Source organism: Poecile atricapillus, chromosome 4, assembly GCF_030490865.1.
Source record: "Poecile atricapillus isolate bPoeAtr1 chromosome 4, bPoeAtr1.hap1, whole genome shotgun sequence".
Lineage (NCBI taxonomy): Eukaryota > Metazoa > Chordata > Aves > Passeriformes > Paridae > Poecile > Poecile atricapillus.
In genome coordinates, this window is record NC_081252.1 from 19137760 (window position 1) to 19162794 (window position 25035).

A 25035-nucleotide genomic window follows, 5' to 3' on the forward strand; every position below is an offset into this window, starting at 1 on the left:
TTGTGTAATCCCCACCTCAGATGTTTGTTTTTACCACTCCATGAGCCTGGTTTTTGCTTCCCATCACACTTGTCACTGACCTGAAATATGAAAACATACTGAAAAAAAATTGTCCTTTTTTCCCCCTGAGAATGTTTTAGACATAAGTCTTCTTCATACAGTATGTATGTGGGCAAAAGGGCACAATTCTCCCTGCATTGTAATGTGATTTCTTATTACATTGGAAGGTGCTTTCTTTGGCTGGAATGGGAATACTCAGTAGCAAACAAATATTTGCATTGTTAGAGGCTGTCAGGTATCATTTAGCTATTCCCATACCTGAAAGAAACTGGTCCTTAGGGAAAAGCATTTAACTTGAATTCAGGTTGTGCTTTGGAGAGGGCATGGATGTAGGAAAAAGAATCCAGTTAATTTGTCAAAAACATATTCTTCTATGGTGAGCTCAGTATGTCATAGCACAGTCTGAATGAGGGCAAGAAACATCTATCCCTGGTTAGGCTTCATTGAGGACAGGCACAGTGTGTGACCTTCTGTCTCCTCAAAACTAACCACAGCAATGATTTGCCTGGGAAGAAACAGGGAAATTCTTAAGAAAGTTTTCAAGTGAGATGGGCAGTATCTTGCTGTTCTGGCCACTCTCTGCATGAAAAACTCTTCTCTAATTCTCTAAATCAGGCACTGCCTGAATCTCACCAGCCCTTCCCACCACACAGTCACTGGGGTCCACGCAGAGCTGTCCTGAAACTTGGCAGTCAAATTTCAGGTGCTCATTTGGCACTGAATTCAGAATCCCCCTGCTCTGGCAGCTTGGGAGAGGTTCAGTGCAATCAATATATGCCCTTCTTTACAGGCCTTTTCTCAGATGAAAAAATAAATAGCTGTTTGACCAATAATGTTCTTTTCACATAAATCTCTGAGAGGATCCTTCAGAATGAGAGTAGCATAGAGAGCATCAGAGAAGCTACCACACACCTAATTCATTCTGTGTATTACACTTGAAGATTGTGGCAATTGAGAGTTCTGAAATGCATTGGCAAGTACAAGAGAGAGGTGAAAATTCAGAGGCTAAAGCTTTTCTTCCAAGTATTTGCACTCTCTCTTTGTGAGGGTTCTTTGGCATTCTAATTTGTGAATGCCTGATGGTTCCATAGCCCTAGGATGACCTCTTTGTTTTGCCCCAAATATCTTTTCCTGAGAAGAAATGCTGCAGCGTTTTGTAATGTGGAATGTGTTTCAGTAATGTAGGCAGTAAAGGTTTAGGATAAATTGTTTGTTATGAAGACATTGAAGGGAAAAAAACCTATACAGTGAAGTATGGAAGTAGAGCACTAGCAATAATTCTGCTTTGGGTGTGAGAGATAATGGCCTGTGTTTTGGTGGTAATAAAAATGTTCTATTAAGTTCTCTGAACCCACTGCAATGTGATAGAGATCAGCAAATGATGAAACAGTGCTTTAAGAGGAGCTTACACATCCAGCGAGCATAAAATAAACAGATTAAAATAGAAAAAAACCTCTGATTTCCAGTACTTACTGTTTTATCATTTCCGTCATGGGCATAGGATAAAAGAAAACTCTTACTTGCTTGTTAGAAGAAGAAAGCTCCTACTTGAAGTTCTTACTTGGCAGATGTCAGTTGAAAGCTCTGCTAAGGAATGTGCTGCAATGTCAAACTCTGTTGGGTAATTTTAGACAAATGTGTCATGTGTGACATGGAAATATGGCATGCTGTACATTAGTGATTTCCCAAGTGTTTGGATCAGGTAGTAATGTGCTGAGAAAGTGCTCTTTATCTCTCCACACTGTGTACTTGTATAGCAGTGGGGAAAGGCTTTTGGTAGAAATTACTTTAGTCAGAAAAAGAATCCATTTACAATATGTGCCTTCTAACATCTTTCAGACAATGCATTGTATTAAAGAGGCATTTTTTGATTAATGTTTTATAAACATTTTTCAGCATGACAGCTTAAAGTCCCTGTAAAATTGTAAATGCGTGCATAGTGCTCACTTCCATAAAGTCAAATGCCATCTCATAAAGTCTAGTTGGATCCTGTCAGTGACAGTGACACAGAATCAGTACCTTGGAGCATTAAAATTAATTTGCTTCATTTATATTACTGCAGTGATAGCTAGATGAAAAGAGTCCTATATTTAAATTATCTTAAAAATACCTTCCAATCTTTTAGGGTTTTTTATTATTATTATTTTACAGTTAACTAAATGTAGTGAAGTGCAGCATAATATTTTCATGGGCCTTTTAGGAAATGTGAAAGTAGCAAAGGGGAAAAGGGAGGATGTGGGAGGCTATAGTGGGTGCAAACTGGAGGAAGAATTAAGGAGTTTTCAGCTGAGCAGGTTATTAGAGAAGCAGTGGCCTCTGCCCAGGGCTGATAACCTTGTTTGGAGCCAAACTGGAACACCCTGGAGCGATGGAGAGCAAAGAGGGCTTTCCTATACTGGGCTTCAAGAGCAGTTCTCTCGCTCTTCCCTGCTTCTGTTGAAGGTCATGGATTAACAGTGTTTCCTTTGCTTTCCTCAGATTTCAAAGTGCTCAATGTGGAAAAAAAAGAGCCAAGTGAGGACACAAAAAGAGAGAAAACTGAAACATGGTCACAGGCCCATCTTCTTCTCTCAGCTGGAGTGGGATAGTGATGTTGGTGCCCTTGCCCTTAGTGCAGCTGAGTGATTTTACCCAAAACTTACATTTCTGCAATGAATAGAATCAAAGGTCTTGGGAAACAAACCCTTGGAGGTTGGAAGGGAGTAGCAGAGGGAAAAGGAGGAAGGGAGAAAATACGAAGAGAAAAAGAGCCTCTGAATACCAGGGCCAAAGAGCAAGGAGGAAGATGGGAATATGGAGGAGCACTGGTAGGAGAAACACACCCAAACAAAGGGGAAGAGGGAAATTTGGGGTAAAAGCTGGGAAGACTAATGATTCTGTTTGAAAGGGCTGCCTGTAGAACAGTCTTTGTTTTTTCTCCCTTCTGCTGAAGCTCTCTGTAGCCCTAGTTAGGTGGGGTGCTGCTGTCTCATCCCACTCCTTTCTTTGGAGGAGGATGGGAAGCTTGTTAAACCCCCACTTTGAGCAAAGCTGACCAACTTAGTGCCAAAGCAAGAAGAGAACTTTGTTATTCGGGTCTCATGATATTTAGTGAGTGAGGGTCTGTGGCAGAGAGTTGAACCAGATTGCTGGAAGCTTTTAACTCCATAAATGACAGCAGCATGAATGGGTGTTTGTGGCATGAGCCTTCAGTGTTTGTTTTTTTTCCCAAGTGTTTATATATGTATATTTATATACATATATATGAGAAAAATGTCGTTGTTTTTGTGCTTCATTTTAAAAGAAGTAAAAGTAACTATTAGAGAATGGTTTTCCTAATTAGATATTTGGATGGGTTTTATATGTCATATAAAGTCATACTGATGCTTGCAGCTACTACACATTTCTACTAAAAAGTTTAGATGGCATTTTTAAAAATAAATAAAACTCATTCTGTTTAGCTTTGTGGTAATGTTACTGACACAAGCATTTGTGGCTACACTATGGGGATATCTATCACAAAATATTTTCTGAGAGAGTTGCAAACTGGCAAAGTTAGAATCATAAAGATCAGAAAGCGCAACAAAAAGGCAACAAGGTTGGGGTTTTTTTCTTTCCATTAGACTAGTCCTTACCTGCAAAAATGATTATTATTTCTTCTTTTTACCAGTTAGCATTTCCTGGTAAATAATAGGAACTCTAATTGCACATTAGTAGCTTCCAGGAACCTGTTGTTGTGACATGTATTTAAACAAGCTGTGAATTAAGAACCCCTTTCTACCCAGTGATCTAATTATATTGTCATGCTAATTATAGTATTTTGTATTTATATTTGACAACTTTAATTTTCTCTTCCTAGTTTACAGAAATAGTTTTCCTCTAGAGAATTTACCTTTTAGGCTGGAATTTCTTATATTTCTTTCAGAAAATGTACAGTTATCTAAAGCATGTCTCAGTCACTTTGGATGCATTCTGTTCACATCTCTGCCATTAGTTTCTGTGTGATCTTAGGCTAGTCATTGTAGTGTTTCTGATTCTCTGTAGGAGCCCTCTTCAGCTTTCTAAAATGTTTTTGGATCTGTGGATGAAATTGCACTACCAAAACACCAGGTACTGTCTTACAAACAGAAATACAGCATGTTCATAGCTTGGGACTCTAGTGTGTTTTCCCATGATTAGAAAATAGAAGAGGACCCACAAGGGTCAATCTGAGATGTGGAAACAGGCAATAAAACCTTTATTTGTTTACAGAAGCAGTATGATGGGCATTTGAGGTAAATTACATGCCTTAATATAATGCAAATGCCTATTTAATTTCTATCTAAATACTATTTATTCCCATGACCCAGAAATTACTGTTAATAATAAGCAATTGTGGGATAGGTCCGTGATGTTGTTTTGAAGGTAATTATAATACTGAAATAAAGCATGGAAGCTTTTATTTATTTGATTTAATCCATCCCTGGAAATATACACATAGGTAAAGGCTACTAGCATAAGCATGAGATTTTTAGTGGTGTGATGTGATGAAGCTAATAATAATTACAATAAATGGTGCTGTGGAAACATAGTGAAGATTTCAGAAAGCCTAGACACATGTCAGCAATAGTGGGACACTGGTAGTGTGGAAGTGGTAATATTCAACAAATAAGCTGTTTGCTCACATAGGGAGGCATCAATTTAATAAAGGAAACATGAAATGGTGTTGAGAATGGGAGTTTATCCAAGATAGAAAGAAAAGTTTCCATAAATATGACAGCTCTGGCTGATCTGAAACACCTCCTCCTGGGGAAATAGAGGGTATGTGGCACAAATCTGTTTTGTCATTACTGAGAAAGGAGACAAGGCAGAGCCAGGTTGGATGGGGATTGGAGCAACCTGGTCTGCTGGAAGATGTCCCTGTGGCAGGGGCCTGGAACAAGATGGTCTTTGAGGTCCTTTCCAACCCAAACCACTCCATGATTCTATGAGACACTCAGATGAGCTCTGTGAAAACTGTGTGTATAGTCTGTTTCACTTCAAGATTGATGCTGGCAGAGGATTCCTAGAGTGACATTTAAGATGAGAGAGAAAATAAAGTGCATTCTCAGGAGGCTCCTGAGGAATTGCAGTTGCTCTTGTTGGCAGCTGTGCAAATATCTGGTCAGGCAAGACAGAGCTGGTTGCAGGTTTTGCCCACACCTGTCCTTTGTGGAGTATGGTAGCAAAGTTCCAAGATTTAAACAGAGAATTTTGGGGACTAATGCTCAAGGTAGGCATATTTGGTTTCATTTCTGCAGAAGGGAATGAAACTTTGTTTTACATATCACATCATCAAGTGGGAAGATTGTGCACGGAGATGTCTGATAGAATTAGCACTGTTGACTGCAAATTCCAGCTCTTAGGAAAAATGGCCCATCTCTAGGTCTTAGCAAACTTCTTCCAGCATCCAGCAACTTCTGTACTCCAGCTGCTGCCTAACTCTTAGTGGGCAGGATCACTTCATATTGCTCACTCAGCTGACTAAACCTTTTCTGTCTCATGGATCAGTCAAAGCAGGGAAGGCTCTCATTTGGATGCTCACCAACTGGAGGGAATGTACAAGCAAATCATGGCCTTCCTCCGGTGGAGAACAGACCAAAGAAAGGTTGCAAAGGTTACAAGCAGGAGTTGGGCAGGTTGGATGGGTAGATGGAAGGAGGACATGGATGGAGATTGGATGTGAATACAGAACAGCCCAGTGTGAGGAAGTAGTTCAGAAAAAGCAGCTCAGAACTGTGCTCAGCAACAAGTCATGCTCTAGCATTGTATATCAAGTCTTCAGCAGCAGTTTTTATTTACTGCTATATTACCATAATTAGAAAAGATCTTTTATGACATTCCCTACCCCTCCCTTCTGCCACAGAACTTTCTCTGCCATATATTTTTTGTTTTAATGTTCTTGCTCGTTTGGATTGGATTTAATATATAAAACTTTTCAGTTCATTTTGGGATTTTGGGGATTCTTTTTTTTTTTTTTTGTGAAATGTCAGTGCAACATAAAATGGTTTGCTTTTATCTGGAGCTCAAAGTCTGAGGTGAGAGTCTGTCTCCTGTTTTTCTGCCTGCAGGAATTCCCATGCTGAAGATAGTATTTGCAGGTTATGAACACTTGTCCTTAATTTCTGTCCCTTTGCTCATCTATCACCCTGCTCAGATCCTTCTTGGCAGTCTGTTGGTACCAACGATAAAATCCTGGATGGTTTCTAGGCAAAAGGTAAGAATTGCTGGATTTGATTTATAATGGCAAGTGTATTGTGAGGGGAAAAATACCTAAACATGTCCTAAACTCCTGGGGTTCCTTCTATGGTAGGGATTTTTCTATTTCCTTGTTTTCTCTGTAACAGTGATAATCACAGCAGTATCAAATTAAAAGTGCAGAACTTTATCCCACTTGAAATGGGGATTGAAAAGACTATGAAAAAGTTCAAAGCATGAAGTTAGGCCTCTACAGTTAATTCAAATTACAAGTTCATTCAAATTATGCCATAGGAATGTCTCCATCCATTAGCTGACTAATAATCACAGCTTTGGATCTCCTTTATGGAGAAGTGACAAAGATGTGTTGGCTGGCATGTGTGCTGGGGAAATGAGGTAAAATAAGGACATTTTCTGAACTGGATTGAAGCAGGATGAAAACTTTTTTCCCCTTCCCCCCCACCACTTGGGTCACCCTTTACAATAACAAGGAGTTCACAGCAGTCTGGGGCATCCCATTTCATGCCAAAATTAAGGCATGGGGTTACTTTGTAGGATTATAGACTATAACCTAGAGGGTTTGGAATCAACATCACTGATGCAAATTATGTTTATTTCAGTACAAAACTGAAGGTATCAATACCTGACACCCATTCTGTGATCTATGTGAAATAACTGTAGTGGTTTTAGTCAGGTTCTCAGAATAACCCTGCAAAAAGCTAGTCCATGAAATCGACTTTAATGCTGTCTTTTAATGTTCTGAGATAATAAAGATCAAAAAGCTGCAGCGACTGAAGCAACCTTTGGCAGCCATTTTCAGTGATGGCTGAGCCCAGCTCCATCAGCACCCTGCATTTTCCACTTAGCTGTGGAGAAATTTTATTGATAACACTCACCTTCATAATTTTCAGCAAAACCTAGTGATTGTCATTTTACAGCTTCACACCACTAAAGTAACCTTGCTACCTTGAATGCTGAAATTCCCCAAAACAGTGATTTTCATGTGCTACCTGAACTGTAAAAAAACAGAAAACCTCTCAGTTTTCAGAAACTGTGTTCAGAAATCAGACCTTGTTAATATATACTGGTCTGAGTATCTGAAAATGAAAATCTGAGAATCTGGTGGCAGTTACCTATCAGTCTGAAAATCATGGTTTTTCTTTCAATCAGAAATTATCAGGAGACTTTACAGGTGGTATAAAGAAAATTCCATGTTATTCCTGTAGAAAGATAGCCTAAAGTTAATGCTGCTGGTAACAGAACAATCCCTGCAATGCTGACTTCTCTACGGCATTTCAGGAGTGGGGCTGGAGCTCATCCAGACCTCCCTGATTCTCAGGGCAGTAATGGCCTTTAGGGGCTGCTGTCAGCTGCTGCAAGTTAAAACAGCCTTTAAACAAAGCATCAGAACAGTCAATCAGTACTGGAGAGATTTACAGTTCACCAGCACTAGTTTCTTATTCATTAAGCATCAAATAAACCTCCTGTGCTAAGCAGACTGTAATGCCACTGTAGAACCACTTTGGGGGATTGTTGTTCTGTTGCAGCAGTTTCTTTAGTTGGTCTTCTGTATTATTCACAAATGTTATTTTAATTACTCTTTGAAAAAAATCAATGAGGTTGGGTCTGGTACAGTTGCAATAAGTATAATAGAAGTGAATGTTGTGACTGGATAATGGTCTCCTGCTTTGAAAATAAACATGTCATCATCACCCTTGATGTTTATTTTCTACAAACACCTTGGCTTCATTTTGGCATCTCTCTTGCAGGGGGAGGCAGTTATCCAGTCACAGTACTCAACTGCAGTGACATTCTTACTTAATTATGATAGTACATGTGATCGAGTTGTATGAAATTGAATTTAAATATTTAGAGGTTCATCTACACTAAGGTATTTCTACTTTGTAAATATGGCAGCAGAATCTGCCAAACTACAAAGTTAAAAAATTGTTTCCCCAAACAAAGTGTGGGATGATGTGTCTCTCTCCGAAGTCTCTTGCTGAATAATATCCAAAAGACTAATCTCAAAGGGCTGGATTTAACAATTGTTAAATGCTGGTGTTTCTGAGGGGAATATAGCCCATTTATTTTTAAAGGTTTGGGGGTTTTTTAAGGGTTTACATTTGTGCTGGAGTGATTTTCAAGCAGTGCTTACAAGCTTTAAATGTGCAATATTAAAGGTTAATATCTACAATAAGAAGCCCCATCAGGCGTCTCTCAGACTGAAAATTGCTTGTTTAGCCGACCTGCTGGAAACGGGAAGTCAGACAAATGCCAGTCTGTCAGGGCTCTTCACCCAAAAGAATTTGGTAAAACAGAAGTTACAAATTTCTGGGATTTGCTAATTTCTCTGTAAGAAGGCACAGAGCTTTTTTTGCTTCCAAGCACACCAACAGCCAGCATCATTCCCAGTGACCACACTGCTGTACAGGCACAGCTGAAAACCTAACACCTTCTTAAGCCTATCACATTTCTCTCCCTAGTTAGAGAGGCTGCTTCCTGCCAAACTGGAAGCATGAGCACTGAGCTGAACTTCTGCCACACACTGAATAAATAGCCCAGCTACCATAACTGGCCATCCCTGTGAGGAACACAGAGCTGGACCCTGCTGTCAGAATAGAAAGGGATTTCTTTCTTCCTCAGCAACAACAGAGCTACAAAGATACCAGGTGTCCCCTAGCATAAGATTACCTCTGGACTGATGGACTTTGGCTTATCCTTACCTTTCCTCAGAAAGGAAGGTGTAAACATCAGAGGTGCATGACATCCACCACTGCAGCAGTGATTATCCTCTGAGCAGACTGAGCCATGTGGAAGGAAGCTGGGGATGCAAAGGTGTTGGCACAAATTCTATATAAAGAGTTCTTCTCTGTCTTTCCTTAAGTGGGTCTGAAGCTCTTCTATCTGTGCCATGAGTGGTTTGAGTGGGGTCCAAATAGTCGCTGTCTAAAAGGCACCTGAGACCCATCTCTGCTTCCTTCACTGGCACTGTAGCACGGTCCTGGTGGTTTCTGTGTGTACGTGGAGGTTGTGATGGGCCATTAGAGACAAAAACATCATCCCAGAACCCACAGCCTGTCAGCTGCACGTTGACTCCTCTCTCAGCCTCTCAGAAGTACACAGTGTTTTGTTGCCCCTTATAAAATGAGAATCTTACCCTGTGCTGTTGCTTGTCTTTTAAGGGTACAAAAAAGTGACTTTTTCATTTCCTGTTCACAGGCACTGAAACTAACCAGGCAGCCCAAAGCACCCGTGAAGGTATAATTGTGGAGATGGCCTGTGTCACAGTGAATGTATATATGTACTATACTGTACACACGGACAATTGACACAGATGGGTTTTGTGAATGTTGCTTCAGTGCATATTTTATTTTTTTATATATATCTATATCTATATATATATTAAAAGATACCTGTTAAGTGCCTTACAGATGCATTTTTGGCAAAAACATTGTTTTCAGAAGCCACTTTGTTGGTTGCTGCAAGAGGTTGTACAGTATTTTGGAGTCCTTTATTTTTCTAACTGAGTAAATGGTCATGACTGACAGCTGGTTCTTCCATTGCCCCTGCTTTGAAGCCAGGGTGCACCAGCTCTGTTTTAAACTAGCCAAAATGACCAGAAGCCTATCCCACTGCTGGCTTACCCTGGGGAAGAGCTTTCTGAAGGTTTTTGTCTGAGATTGACTTGAATTTTTGTGTGACTCTGTTACACTCCCTAGTCATATGACTGTGACATGCCTTTTTCTTCTGAGTTTGTGTATACTCAGCATGGGGCCATCCAATGGATAGAAGCTGAAAAGCATGAATTATTTGCATTTGTTGACACAGTTGTCTAGACATTCCTTCAAAGTTAATGGTTTCTCAAGAAAATTCTTTTAATTCCATTGTATGATATTGTGCCATTGTATATCTTAAATGCCTCATAAGCTTCTTCAAAGAAATGGTCTGGTGCTTGGGTTATGAGTGAAGTATTTGTGTTTGCAGCTAGGAGATCTTTTCATAATTTAGCCCTGAAGAACACAAATTTTTGGTTTTCTTTTTTTTCTGCTTCTTCCCCCTGTGCAATGCACAGAGACCTGCACAGAGAATTTAGGATGATGAATCAGAGCCTTTATTGTAGTAACCAAGCTATGTTTTCTCTATTGCTGCATTGGTAATGAATAGTAGCTTGTGAGGACAAGAAAGTTGAAAAATTTTTTTTCTGCTAATTAAAAGGATCCTTATAGTAACAGAAACTCTATCTTAGCTCTTTGACAATCAATCACAACTTTTTAAAAATAATATTACTCTTTCTAATAAACATATATAAAAAAAAGAATACAAGATACTATTTCTAGGTGTTGAAGAGAAAGGAATGCAGGCATATATTTAAACATGCAGCCAGCACTGACTACATCTGGTCTGGAAGATGAAGATTTCAGAAACATGCTCTAGTCCAGACTGGGAGGTGTGCCCATCTGCAAAACCTGTGCTGGCAATTGTGCATTAAAATATTAAGTAAGGAAAGGAATAGGTCAATGGTATAAATGCAGAGCTTCTGTGTGTGTCATGGTTAACACTGCAACTGAAGGTGTGGCTGAGCACAAGCACCTAACAAGTCTGTAGCAAATACAGATTATCAGAGCTCTGATAAGGCTTTAAGCCTTTACACAAGCTGAATATCTTCTGTGTGATAATAGGCATGTGAAATTAATATCCTTTTGCCTTATTTAAAAAAAAAAAAAAACAACAAACCTGCTTGGTTTACCTAGTCTGTTACTTCCAGTCCTGTGAACAACAGGCAAAAAGTAATGCGGTACCAATCCTCGGTGCTTTACCTGATGGCCACTCCCTGTTGCCATCAGTATGAAAAACTATGGGGAGCTGACAGCATCACCCTGTTCAGACCTGGCACACCAATAAAAGGACCACGTGACAAAGGTAGGGAGGTGGCACATGCTGAATTCTTTCCTTCCCTGGAGCGGGATCAAGCTCTCCCTGCTGAGTAGGCGAGGGGGCTGAGGGACACTGTCCACTGGCCTTGTCACCAGGGCTCTGCTCTCTTCCCATGGGCAGTGAGCTCACCAGTTTGATCAGTGCATCCCTGGATAGCACAGGCAGATCCACCAAAAGGCCTGAGAGGAACTGGAGAGTTCCTGGGCCAAATTCAAGATGCCACTTCCTTAAGCATTCTAAGTGGCAACTGGTTCCATATGGGAAAAAATTCATCTGGGTTTAAAAATCCTGCTTGCAGCAGGGGGCTGCTTCCAAACTCAGGATGGTTTCTTTTTGTTCTGCTTCCATAAACCTGAATTTTCAGAAAATATACAGACTTAATCCCAATCCCACTGAAATCAGTGACTTGCTGTTGGTTTTGAATGGTGAGACAACAGGCCCAGAAGCAGTGTTCCCTTTTTTAAAGTACATAGAAAGAGTTCAAGCAGACAGTAGCTGACTGTGGTTGTGTCAATGCTAAATAGTCAGAACACTGCAAGTACCCTTACTGAGCTACCTCTGTGTACTGAATCTCTGCCTTTCAGTACTTCCAACAACTTGCTTAGATTCCATTGAACGCATCCTTTGTTTTTTGGGGCTTTTTTTTTTCCATAGAAGTATTTCAAACTGTTTTACAATGTAGTTTTGTTAGTCTTTACAAAGTCCTTGTTGATTGCTTTGGGGCAGCTTAAATATCGTGTATGAGTGTTGGAGGTGTTGGTCTGAAGCGAATATCAAGCTAAACTGAAATACATATTTTAAATCCATACTTAATGAAACTGAATTGTGCACATCAATTCTGTTAAGACTGTTAAGATATTTGTTTTATGACTTGTTATATGTCTTTAATAAACAGAATGGTTTTGAATTCAATTTTGTTAAAAGGAAAACAAGATAAAATTATTTATCCTCTAGGTCACATTTTTACCTCTGTTATCTGTTTTATTCTTTTGTGGGTGGGCTTTTAAATTGTTTGCTTGTTTGTTTGTTTGTTTAAAAAAGCCCATTAACTGTCTGAAAATACTTTATGAACTTGGGGAAAGAAAGTCCTCAAAACACTGCTAGTTGTCATCAATTGAAAATTAATGCATTGAACTGAACTAGGTTTTCAGTAAAGACTTAGAACAGTTGTGAATCTTTTCAACTTGTCTTTAAATTTAACTCATATTAAACATAATTAGACAAAACTGATGGCAAATGAGAACTTTGCCCATGCTACAACATGAAGATTTTCTTGATCATCAAGGTTCCCTATTTCTGCATCTCTATAATCCCATCTAATGATAGCAGAGGAAAAAAAACCCACCCAAACAATGAAACGGCACTTCAGAGGTCGCAGGCAATGTTAGCACTTTGTGTTGAGTTACTCTAACATTTTATTTCCCTTTTTGTGCATTAATTTGAAAAGCTTTTGATGACTCCAGTAACTTACCAAGATAAGTGATTTTACTGTAGTTAAAATCAAAGATGTGGTTGTGTTGTTTTTTCTCGTTGATCCTTCAGTTAGTGTGAACAGGTTATGTGGTAGAAAGGCAGTCTCAGCAGAAGCTGCGCACTTGTGCTTGTTCACAGAGCAGAAGGAGCTTGGCTTTACAGAAGTAGTCCCCTACGTTACTTCGGCAGTCAGGGGAAAAGGAGCTGTTAGTTTTATTTGTGTACATTTTTCTGTGGAAATATCTTGACAGCGGGAGGTTAGAAGGCAAGATGAAATATGGTCTGTCTGCAAGCACATTGATTTATGTGCGAGTGCATACGTGCATAAGAGATGAGCAGCTATATATGTAGAAATGACTAGAAAGGACCAAGTCCCTGGGATACATTTTTTTTGCAAGACTGCATATGGAGAAAGAGCTACTTTTTTTGATGTTATTCTGCCATTAAAAATGAAATTTCAGACATTGAATTGTGTTTTGTATTGAATCATAATCTCATACAGAACTCTTACAGCAGACAATCGCAGCTTTGTATTTGTAAACTGTCGACTGTTTTGCACTTAAATAGATGTTGATGCATTTGGGAATTACAACACAGTAAAGGGCTAAATCATAGTTTCTCCATTTGGTTATAATCCAAATGCATTTATATTACTATTATTATAAAGTGCCAGGAACACAGGCAGTCCCTCGCAAACACGTTAAATAGACAAGAGACTAAATTCTGCCCTTGGTTACACTTGCACATCTCCAGTGCAAGGTTGTTAAGCTGCAGAGCAGTCTCCCCAGGGAAGCTGTTTGAAGAGCCCTGCCATCGTTCTAACAAAGCTCAGGGATAATGTAGCACATGATGAGAGTAAATGAAGAGTATTTTACTTTAGATTTGACGGCCTGCCCTTTCCAGCATCTTACAAACCAAATATCTTTTGTCCCTATTTTTTGGGGGGGGAAGGATGCAGGGGGTAGCCCGTAGCCCCAGTCTCCCAGACCAAAGCTTACAGCATCCTGTCAGAACAATGTCAGGAGAGGGATGTGGTCTCCTCTTTGCCATTTTCTTGCTTCAACAACATTATTGCTCATGATCATTAGACTGCGGCTTCTGCCTGTTCCTGTAAAATTCCCATTCTACAGGGAACACCTGCAGGATGGTAAGGAATCTTCTGGAGTTGCATGGACTGTGCAGGACTAGAGAAAGCTATGCTGGGAAATGCAGGTTGGAGGCATTGCTCCAGGCAGGTCTGCTTTGTGCTGGCATCTAAAGCTGCAGCATAGGTCATGAAAGCAGCCTCTGATTGTTCTTCTTGCCAAGAAAGGTGGAGAGTGAGATCTTCAGTGAGAAGTGAAATTAAATTTATTGGTGATTAAAAGGACAAGAGAGATGTGTTGGAAACAAGGAATGCCAATGAGGCCTTTTGGCTGCTCCCCTAAGCAAATTGCAGTCTCGGTGGAGCATCAGCTTCTCAGTCCATCAAATTGCAGTAATCGAGTCTGGAGCTGATGGGAGCATGAGTCACCACTTAATTTTCTCATCAGTGGAGGCCAAGTTTTCAAAATATTTTTAGATGCATTTCCACAGAGATTTCTGCCAGCCAGTGACCTATGGAGTGACAAGAAAATGAGCAATAGCAGCTGCTGAATCAGGCTTTGCTCCCTGCCACCTACCCTTCTGACCATAGTCAGGGACAGGGAGGGCAGATAAATCAAAGGAATTATTTGGAATTATTATGCAGAAAAGAGCCCGGCTGAGCTGATAAGAAACACCTGGATTTGTTAAGCAACAAAATAATCTGTGAATTCTTAGGCTGCCTGGTAGGTTCAGATGAGCTTTGACTGTGTTGCTAGCCCCAGGCAGAAGCAGGTGTGAGATTAGGAGCAGTCCATACCCAGCAGCTACAGCCTACGGAGGAGGCCGAGCATCTCCTAAGGATCCCGTGCTGGTGTGTCTCATCTGCTCTTTGCCTGTGTTCAAAACTGCCACCTGGCACAACCATTTGACACCCAGGTAAGAAAAAGGAAAAAATGCCTCTGTGTGGCATCCTGTGTGGGAGGGCTACATCTAGTATAATAATCACAAAATCAAAGACTTGCAAATGTTGGCATGCTGGTGCTGATTCATCTCTGTAAGAGAAAACTTACAATTCATGGTCAGTTTTCTTACAAAACAATTGTAACTTCTAGGGAAAATCAGCTGTCTTGAAAGGGAAGAAAATGGGCTTCCTTGAAGGAAAGACAATTTCATTGATAGGATTAAAAAATTATGGAGGTCATGTGAGAACTGGCCTTCTGCCAGGAGAAATGCAGGAAATAAAATTTGAGAGTCCTGTGACAATAATTGGGTATGAAATCCTATTGACAAAAGCTTTTGCAATTCTGTGCTCCCTCTGTTCCTTAGCATTGTGACTGCAGTCCTTCCCTGTTTCTATCCTTTGTCTGCTGCACAGCCCATACCCAAGATGTCACAAAATTGTTTTATTTCCTGGTGCCTTCCCTGTGTAGTTTTGCCACTTCTTGTCAACACTGCTAAGTAAGCGATAAAATGTCTTCTTCCCTTTTTTTAAATTTTTTTGTTTTATTTTAGCTTTTTCCAGTTAGCTGTCCCTAACTGAACCTGGTGTCATCACCAAGATGATGCTCTCATCTGTTCTCCAAGCTCTCTTAGAGACCCTGTCCTGTAGCCAAGAAACCAGGGCAGCCTTCCAAGATGATGCTTGGGGAAGCAGAACTCAGGTTTTTTGTGCTGAGACTGAACAACTTAACCCATGTAAATTACAGTTCTTGTGTTCTTTGTTAGGACTTGCAGCTCCCCCGGGAGGGAACACCCACATAATGCATACCTGAAGCTCACTGCTGGATCCATTAGAGTCACTGTCAGTCCTTTGGGCAATCCCATACTGCTGTTGACATATTTTGCCAAGCTATCCAGCAAATTCCTGCTTTTTCTGTTTCATAATATTGCTTCAAATTAAGAGAAATGTTGGGAGAACTTCTATTTTTCTTTATAGAAATTGAAAAAAAACCCCTTTTTTTATCTATTTTAGGTGTCTGTTTGGAAAATTGATTTCCCAGAAGTGGCTCAGGACTACTATATTTGCCTCACACATTCACTCTGTCCCTTCCCCAAAACATACAGTCTTTCAGGTTCCTCACAGCAAGTTGCATAAAGCCCTTTTTCAGAAAACAGCTACAACATCTGTTTAGGTCCAATTCCCTCATAAATAAAATATATCCCAGAGGCATAATAGCATGCTAAAAATAAGTTCATGACACAATTTGAGCCAGTTAATCTGGTAACTCTGTTTGCTGCAGCTCACAGAGTGTTAATGTGAGAAGCCTGTACCTTTCCAGCCTGGCTGGCTGTGAGCATCCCGCATTGCTCTCTCCCGGAGCCAGAGCCACATCCCACAGTACTGCGCCATCCCGTGCTCACAGACTTCCTCCCTCGGCCTCTCCAGGTGTAAAAACAGGAGAATTGTGATACATGAGATTTTGTGTGAGTCAGGGAAGAGAACAGAAGCGCTGCAGTCAGTGGAGCCCAACTCGTATCGTGTTTGTGATAGGTAACTCCTACTTGTGACACAAAACACTAACGTGTAGCCTCTGTAATTATAAAAGGCATAAAGAGCTGTATATAGCTACACTATCACATATCAGTGTTCCAAACCATCTCATATTAAGAATCTATCAGGGAATTTTCAAAAAAACCCAACAAAATTCAAATCTTGCTGATGACAGTTTTACAGAATATTTTTTGGTAGGGGTTTTTTGTGTTGTTTTAAAGTAAGGTGCATAGTATGTGTAGAAAAACTCCTCCATGTGTATCATGATATATATTAAACCATTATCTTTTATGTTCTATAATTTGATACTTCACATATTTTTAGGAATGTATTTTGCTTATCTAACTCTCTGCTTTCAACAGCAAACTCCCTCTGCTAAATCCCATTTGAATTTTTATATTTGAATTGAATATGAACCTTTAATTTTGGTATATGCATAAATATGCTCCAGTTTATGGCAAGCAGCATCTTCCTTTGTTCAGAAAATAAATTTAGTGACAAATTTCAATATTTTTTAATACTAGTGAAAATAAAATTTAGTCTGTTAAGATGGCACAGTGATAGTCTTTGAATAGCTGCTACTTTGAATGTGTTTTAATTTTTTTTTCCAGAAGCCTGAATTTAGGAGCTTATTCTCTTAGTAACAAAATATTTTCTCTGAACAATCCCAGAAGTGTAATACATTAGTAGAAAGAAAAGTGTATTTACAGCCAATAATTCAGCTGTTATAAATTATGACAGTATAAGAAAGAGAAAAGGGTTTCTTTTAAAAACTTGCTGCCAGATTCTGATACAGTGGTGCTGAGTAAGGTAAGTAATGTTCTTTTGATTAACAGTCAAGTCTTGAGTAATTTTCATTTAAAGAAGACTTTATTAAGCATTTTTCTCAAACTCATCTTTTTTGTTCTGTTTTGAGCAGAGTTCCATCTGAAGAAAACTCTCAGTGACTTTTTAGCCTACATTAAATTCCCACTGACAAATAGATGAGAATTATTATTCATTTTCTCCAGAAAGAACTAATAGGCTTTGCCAAATAAATCATGAAGATCCTAAGCGTGCTATTCATCTCTTCTGCAGATTATTGCTTAAAAGCCATGATAGTTGTCCTTTAAAAATCAAAAGTCAAATCAGTCCTTTGACTTGAAGTGAAAAATTTGGACTGATGGTTGTCCTGGGCCTTATTATTGTTTGGTTTTTTGCAGTTTGGAAAATGAGAGGGCTAGCAGGCCTGGATTCTTGATAAGTGTGGATGCCTAGTTTCTAGAGAAATTCCACCACAGTAACTGGTAACTGGTTTATGTTAATGAGTGTCCCAGTTACTTCTCCTTCCTGAGTATTATGGAGTACCCCGAGTCTCCTGAGAAGCCAGAGCTGACAGTGGATTTGAACATCTTTAACTTGGACACCCTCTGTGTCCGTGTGTCTGTCAGTCATGGCCCAGGGCCCTGATAAGGTCCTGGAATATTCCAGCATCTTCCACTGTTTCAGGTACCTCTGTTCTGGAAGTTGTAGATACTTTGTGGTCCTCTTATCTTTCAAGAATACGTTGTAGGTAATTTTTAAGTTTACTTAATTAGCTTTTTGTTGATTTGAGCTTATTTGGTGCAGTCACTGGTGCTTCTGCAGCACACATTCCATTATGTCTTTGATTTTTTCCTAATATAATGGAAGAGTCTGATCAACAACTTCCCACTAGTTTTTAAGTACCCTTGATTATTCTTTTGTTGTTGTTTGGGAATTGATTTAGAGTTGAAACGTGTCAACTAATTGCAAGACATAGTACCACAAAACTGTATGAATTAACAAATACTAATATGTACTTGATATCTGTCCTATATACCAGTTTGTACTCACACACAGAGGATGCTGCTACAGGCTGAAATTAGAAGGCAGGAACAATGTAGTTTATCCTAAGTCTGTATTTCTCTAGTAAATTTCAAATCAGCATGAGACATGTATCCCATTCAGATTTTCACCTGTTCAGCATCATCACAAAAAAGAAAACTTTATATATGACCTTTATGCCAGCAGAAGTTGTGGTTCTAGCTGACATAACTCAACCAACATTGTATGAGATTTCTCCAAATGTGTTGACTGCCATATCCATCTTAAAAGAAAAAAACCCACCAACTAAACAAAAATCTCCTAAAACAACAATAAAAGAACACCCACATACTTTTAATTTCTCCTGTTTGTCATTAAAATGATACATTACAAATTTGCCAAGTTGTGCAAACCAGCATCATTTCATATTCTGGGCACAGCATTAATTTTCACAGGAAAATATTTGTTTAGAATCACTAGGTCTGTTCAAACATTGAATGCAGTTATTTTTCAGTATCTTCCACACATGAAGTTTAGATACCTTGTTGTATCAAAAATCCAGCTGCACAGGCAAACAAACAAACAAATTTTAAAAAAATGCTGGAAGAGGAAAAGGGGAAGGAAGAAACCCATGTGTGACCTCTGGTGGTTTTAAGACTTACTCAGAATATTGCACCTTCATCAATGATTAAATTGCTCTCCCTTTTAAAATGTGTTGAGCCTTCATTTTTATGTGGATGGATATTACTAGACCAGAAATTCAGACTCTCACAGAGAAAAAGGGTGATCATAAGAATAGGAAAACAACTCAGATAAGTAAAACCAATGCAAATGCAAACCTTTTACCAACTCCTTGAAAGAGATTGACAGTCTCAAGAAGTGTAAACACATGGGGCCTACATTTCCCATAATAAGAAATGATGGCAGATGCTCAGCTGGCACTGACATATCAGGTAACCGTCATTTTGGGAGGACAGGTACTCTCTGAGAACTGGGCACTTTTAATAAGATTGAAAAGAAAGTGCTTAAACACCAAGGTGTCTAAAAATTTAATTTGGTTTGCAAGTACAGATTTTGACTCTTTTTCAATTCTCTCATTTTTTCTTCTTTGTGGGTGTCTTTTCCTTGCTCTGTCTGAAAACAGAAAAAGAGGTAGAAAGCACTATGGAACTAGAATAATATGTGTATATACTCATATTAATTGTATACATCTGAATCAGTCGGCAGGTTAATATTTAGATGCCATTTTGATTACATATTTTCTTTTTTGTTTCGTTGGTTAAGGATCTTCAGGAGGTTTTCAGAATATATGGGCTGGCATGGAAAGCAAAGCTAGATTTTATCAGATATATCTCAATGCTTCTTAATACCATGTGCTTCTATCAGTGTTTCCTCTATGCTTTGCTTTTTGTAGGCAGCACTTAGCACTTTATAGTCTTTCAGAGAGAATGCTGACTGCACCTGACAAGTCGTCCTGGCAAGCAGGGACACAGGTATTTTCCACTTCAGGTACACAGGCCCAAATACCACACATACATGACCAAGCTGACTTTTACTTAGGAAAAGTCAGTCAAATTGCCATATTAGGAAAATGATAGGAAAAGTCAGTCAAATTGCCATATTTTAAGGAATGAAAGCAAAATGGTATGTCTTGCTGACAAATGCATCTGTGCTTCCCTGTGCCCCAGGGCCAGCATGCCCTCATCTTGCAAGCAGAGGTGCCTACAAAAAAGCTGGAGAAGGATTTTTTATAAGGGCAAATAGTGGTAGAACAAGAGGAAATGGTTTCAAACTGAAAGAGAGCAGGTTTAGAATAGCATAAGGAAGAAATTTTTGACTGTGAGGGTGGTGAGGCACAGGCACAGATGGCCCAGAGAAGCTGTGGCTGCCCCATCCCTGGAAATGTTCAAAGCCCAGTTGGATGGATCTTTGAGCAGCCTGGTCTGGTGTGAGATGTCCCTGCCTGTGGTAGGGGTTGTGTTGGGATGCGACACCGGTAATTGGGTTCTTTTTCCTTAGACTGAGAGTGACGAGAGAGACTGTTTTCTCTTGTTTGGACTTGGCTGTTTATTCTTTTCTTATCTATATTACATATCTACAGAGTACAAGGAGCTACATAAACTGAGATAGAGAGGTGCAAAATGGCTAATGAAGAACCTCTTCAAGGTCTTTTATATGTCTATTTGTCCAATTAACAAATGCCAAGTAAATTATTTTTTTTGTGCCCCAATGACCCGACACCTGTGTGCTGCACTGTGGCATTTTCTATCTAATCACTTATTATTACCCAAAAATCCCTAGAAGAAAAAGAAGAAGGAAGAAGGAGAAAGGGACAACACCCTAAGTCCTACAATCTTGTCTCTTATTTTCTAAAATAGCTTAAACCTTAAACCCAGTGACTTAAGAAAACTCTATCTAACTTACACACTCACATTCCCAGTTTCTCTGCTTAACTTTAACAGCTGTCTCCATGGTGTTATGCAAAATTCAGTGCTCTCTTGGGTGTCAGAGCCAGGCATCACAGATAAGGGTACAGTCTGTACTTCTGACCCTAACAGGGTTGGAGCTGGATGACTGTTAAAGTTCATTCCGACCCCAAACCATTCTATGGTTCCATGTTGCTCGCTGTGCCAGAGGCCCAGAACATGGAACCGGCTGCTCTGTGACATCAGCCCAGGGCTGAGGGCTCTTCAGGTGCTGCGGGCACTGCGGCTGTGCTGGTGCACAGAGGCCTCACTCCCGCAGCTGACACGAGACACGGGCAGCGATGCTGCTGCTCTGCCTCTTCGTCCTGCTGGCCACATGCCGGCCTGTGCAGGGCATGTGGAACGCCTGCGAGTAAGTGGCCCCAGGCTCTGGGAGGGAGCTTGGGCAGCACTTCAGGGGCTCCCTGGAGAGGGCCCACTTGGCCTCTGTGGCCAGGCCACAGCTTCCCAAACCCCACGGGGAAGCCTCAGTTCCTTGTGGACGGGCTCACACCCCGTGGCCTTCCCTGGCCTGCTGTCCCTGCACACCTTGTGGAGAGCTTCTGCTGGAGCAGCAGCAAGCCATGGAGCAGAATGGAAATGATTTTCTAATTGCAGAGGGAGCTGTGGGCTCCGGCCCTTGACTTCTGATGATGAGCGAGGCATGACACGCGTCGTGGGTGGCACAAGCGCCGAGGCGGGGGCCTGGCCCTGGCTTGTCAGCATCCAGGATTCCTCAGTTGCAGGCACGGGGCATCTGTGTGGAGGGTCCCTCATCAGCGTACAGTGGGTCCTCACGGCAGCCCACTGCTTTGCTGATTCCAGGTAAGGAGGAGCAGGCAACAGGGATATCCCAACATCAGCAGGTTCCCTGTCAGCAGTGCCATACGCCTCTTCCATCTCGTTTCCTTGCAGTGTGCCCAGTGCCTGGGCAGTGCAGAACCCAGCTGAGAAATTACTTGGGAGAAGGGTGGGCACATGCCACTACTCCTAGCAGCCTTCAGCTGACATTCCCAGAGCCTAAGGCATGCTAGAGCAGTCACTGCTGGGCTGCCACAGCTCCAGGCTCTGCTCCCTCTCACCCCTCTCTCCACGTGCCTTCAGGAACATCAGCGCCATGCGCCTGCTGATCGGGGCCACCCAGCTGACTGAGCCGGGCCCTGGGGCCGAGGTGCGCATGATTAAGCAGCTGCTGGTTCACAAGGAATACAATTCTGCCGACCAGAGCAATGACATCGCGCTGCTGGAACTGAACGAGCCTGTCCAGTGCAGCCCCTATGTCCAGCTGGTCTGCGTACCCAATGCTACACTGAGTGTGGCACAGCTGGAAACCTGCTATGTTGCTGGCTGGGGTGCCACCACTGCAAGATGTGAGTTTCCAAAAATGGAGAGCAAGCTCAATACACTGGGAAAATGGGTTGGGCTTCCTGACAGCAGAGGCCAAAGCCAGAGTCAGGCTTACAAAGGCAGACAGCAGGGACACAGAGCTCCAGCACCTCTGTAGAAGCAAAGCCAAGCCCTAGGGAAGGGGATCACACCCAGATGGGGAAAGTGGCAGTGAGCTGCCAGGTCCTCATTCCTTTCTGTGCTCACAGCTCAAAAAACAAGTGATGTCCTGCAGGAGGCCAAGGTCCACCTTATCAATGTCCAGCTCTGCAACAGCAGCGAGTGGTATGGGGGGGACGTCCACACCCACAACTTGTGTGCTGGCTACCCAGAGGGTGGCATCGACACCTGCCAGGTAGGAGCATGTGACAAATCACTCAGCCCCCAGCAGCACAGGCAGTACTGCTCCAACACTGCCCAGCCCCTGCTTTTCCTCTCAGGAAAACAGAGGCCAGTTACTCTCAGCTCCGGCTCCCCACCTTTCCTGGGCCTTCCCACCCATTTCCCATCTGCAGGGCCTAGCCCAGGGCCTGCCTTGTCCCAGAGGCCTGGCACTCGGCCCAGAAAGCCCTGCTATAGTGCTGGTGGCAGCCCAGAGGTCCAGATACCAATGCTGGAACATCTGTCCTCTGCACATCCAGGATCACTGGGCAAAGCTGAGAGCCTGACTTCATAGGCCCCCAACCCACTCCTGGCCAAGCTTCTAGAGGCTCCAGCACCTAAGCAGAGCCTTGCTCTGCTGGGAATACAGCTCTGGCAGGGGCTGTGAGAGAGAAGGAGGCAGCCCCGGTGCTGACAGGGGCCACCCAATACCACCTTAATCCTCTCTGCTCCTCTGCAGGGTGACAGCGGGGGTCCACTCATGTGCAAAGACAACAGTGCTGACTTCTTCTGGGTTGTTGGAGTGACCAGCTGGGGAAGAGGCTGTGCCAGAGAAAAACGGCCTGGAATATATACTTCTGTTCAGCACTTCTATAACTGGATTCTGATTCAGATGGAACTGCTTCCACAAGTAGAGTCTTCTCGGGCATGGAGTCATTATACAACTGCCTCACAACCCTGGACTCATCATACAAACACCCCATGGCCTACTCAGAAGCCATGGTCAAGACCACCTTCCACTCCGAATCCGTGGCCAAGACCACCTTCCACTCGGAATCCGTGGCCAAGACCACCTTCCACTCGGAATCCGTGGCCAAGACCACCTTCCACTCAGAGTCCGTGGCCAAGACCACCTCCCACTCAGAAGCCATGGTCAAGACCACCTCCCACTCAGAATCCGTGGTCAAGACCACCTCTCACTCAGAATCCATCACCAAGACCACCTCCCACTCAGAATCCACTGCCAAGACCACCTCCCACTCAGAATCTGTGGCCAAGACCACCTCCCACTCAGAAGCCATGGTCAAGACCACCTCCCACTCAGAATCCGTGGTCAAGACCACCTCTCACTCAGAATCCATCACCAAGACCACCTCCCACTCAGAAGCCGTGGTCGAGACCACCTCCCACTCAGAATCCACTGCCAAGACCACCTCCCACTCAGAATCCATGGCCAAGACCACCTCCCACTCAGAATCCATGGCCAAGACCACCTCCCACTCAGAATCCACTGCCAAGACCACCTCCCACTCAGAATCCATCGCCAAGACCACCTCCCACTCAGAATCCAAGTTCGCTACCGACACCAGTGGAAGAGAGTAAGAGTTGTCCATTTCCACTCAAGAAGTTGATCGAATTCTTCACTGGGATCCGGGACCTCCTGAAGAATCTACAGGTAGTTACAGATTGAGCAGGAGAATGGACAGCATCCAGTGCAGGTTGCATGGGACGGTGTCCGTTTCCTGCTGAGGCAATGCCTGCTGAATCAAAGGCCGCCTCAGTACCGATGGCCCGCTCTGTCCTGCCCACATTGTTCCTCTGCATGTATGTAAATGCTAACGTTGACTTAGTTGCTGAAATAAAGTTGCCTATGTTTGTGGTTAACATGCTTTCAGTCCAGTTTGGTCTCCTGAGCATGGCAAGAACTTCCTTGCCCAGAACCTGCAAAATGAGGCTGTGCCAGACCACTTGGGCACAAAGGGAGTCACTCCAAAGGGCTGGAACTGTGTCTGCTCCACAGGATGGAGAAGACTGGCACATCAAGGCTAGGAAGAGGACAGGAGAAGACAATGCCACATGCAGACACCTTAGGGAGGACACATCGAGGCACACAAGCTGGTGACTAGGGCCAGGCAAAAGCCTTAGCTAACAGAGCAGACCTGGGAAGCTCCTGAGCATGACAAGCAAAATTGCTGACTGTCACAAAGGCAGGGAGAAGCTGAAAGGAGTTACGGTGCCCTAAAGGAAGAGTAAGATTTCACAGATAACAAGGGGACATTGATGTGTGAGCTGGCCACACTTCAGAGATGTTTGAAGGAAGAGTTGGGGTCATTCTGGGGAGAAGAACCTGGTAGGAGCAGAAGGACCCAGGAAACTGCATCTGTAATGCCATGGAAAGCCGAGGTGAGCTAGCTGACAGCACCTGCAACACCAAGTCTGTTCACAGGTGGGACAAACCTTGGATTCAGGGGGAAAAGATAGCAGAGAGGATAGAAGGGCAGAGAAAGAGAGGAGTTGATGAGGGGGATATGTAAGCATGGCAGATAGGAAGAAGGAAGGATCAAGGAGCCACAGACACAAATTGCATCCTTGGCCTCACATTCCAGGTGCCACAACTGCCCTTGTCAGTGTGGGCCCAGAACAGCACTAGCCCTTGTTGACATCAAGAACAGGGAGCCTCACGGAGGGTGTTGCTGTGGCTGACGTGGCCAGCATGGACTGTGCTGCATCCATGTTTCCGTGCTTTGAACAGGAAGGATGACACTCCTCGGCTATCTCTGGCACATCTCACTTGTGCTGCTCTGCTCACCTGACATTGCTGTAACCAGATTGGACTTGTGTGTGCTGTCTGCAGGAGCCATGTGCTCTAGTGGGGGTTTTTTGGGAAGGAGCTGCTGGCAAGCAGCTGCAGAGAGCAGGGTGGCAGTGAACCTCCCAAAGAGACCATGATGCCACACGTGGTGTTTTCCTGCAAGCTGTTAGCAGGAAGTTCTGGGAGCCTCTACAATCAGAGGGGCTAAAATAAAGCTGGAGAGGGAC

General features: G+C 42.3%; 2 protein-coding genes across 4 annotated transcripts in view; both read left to right on the plus strand.

The window, feature by feature from the left end:
* Nucleotides 1–13120, plus strand: part of SLC10A7 (solute carrier family 10 member 7) — a 139810-nt gene extending 126690 nt beyond the window's left edge. For all 3 annotated transcript variants that reach the window (XM_058838660.1, XM_058838658.1, XM_058838659.1), the window contains 2 exons: nt 6129–6274; nt 9475–13120. In XM_058838660.1, coding sequence (XP_058694643.1) covers nt 6129–6274; nt 9475–9519 — 191 coding nt within the window. In that variant the 3' untranslated portion in view covers nt 9520–13120. The remainder of the gene's footprint in view (nt 1–6128; nt 6275–9474) is intronic.
* Nucleotides 13121–20439: 7319 nt separating this feature from the next.
* Nucleotides 20440–23869, plus strand: LOC131579310 (acrosin-like). Its single transcript, XM_058839017.1, has 4 exons — nt 20440–21333; nt 21613–21878; nt 22104–22249; nt 22736–23869. The coding sequence occupies exons 1-4, from the start codon at nt 21173–21175 to the stop codon at nt 23684–23686; spliced, it is 1524 nt and encodes a 507-aa protein (XP_058695000.1). The 5' UTR covers nt 20440–21172; the 3' UTR covers nt 23687–23869.
* The last annotated feature ends 1166 nt before the right edge of the window (nt 23870–25035 follow it).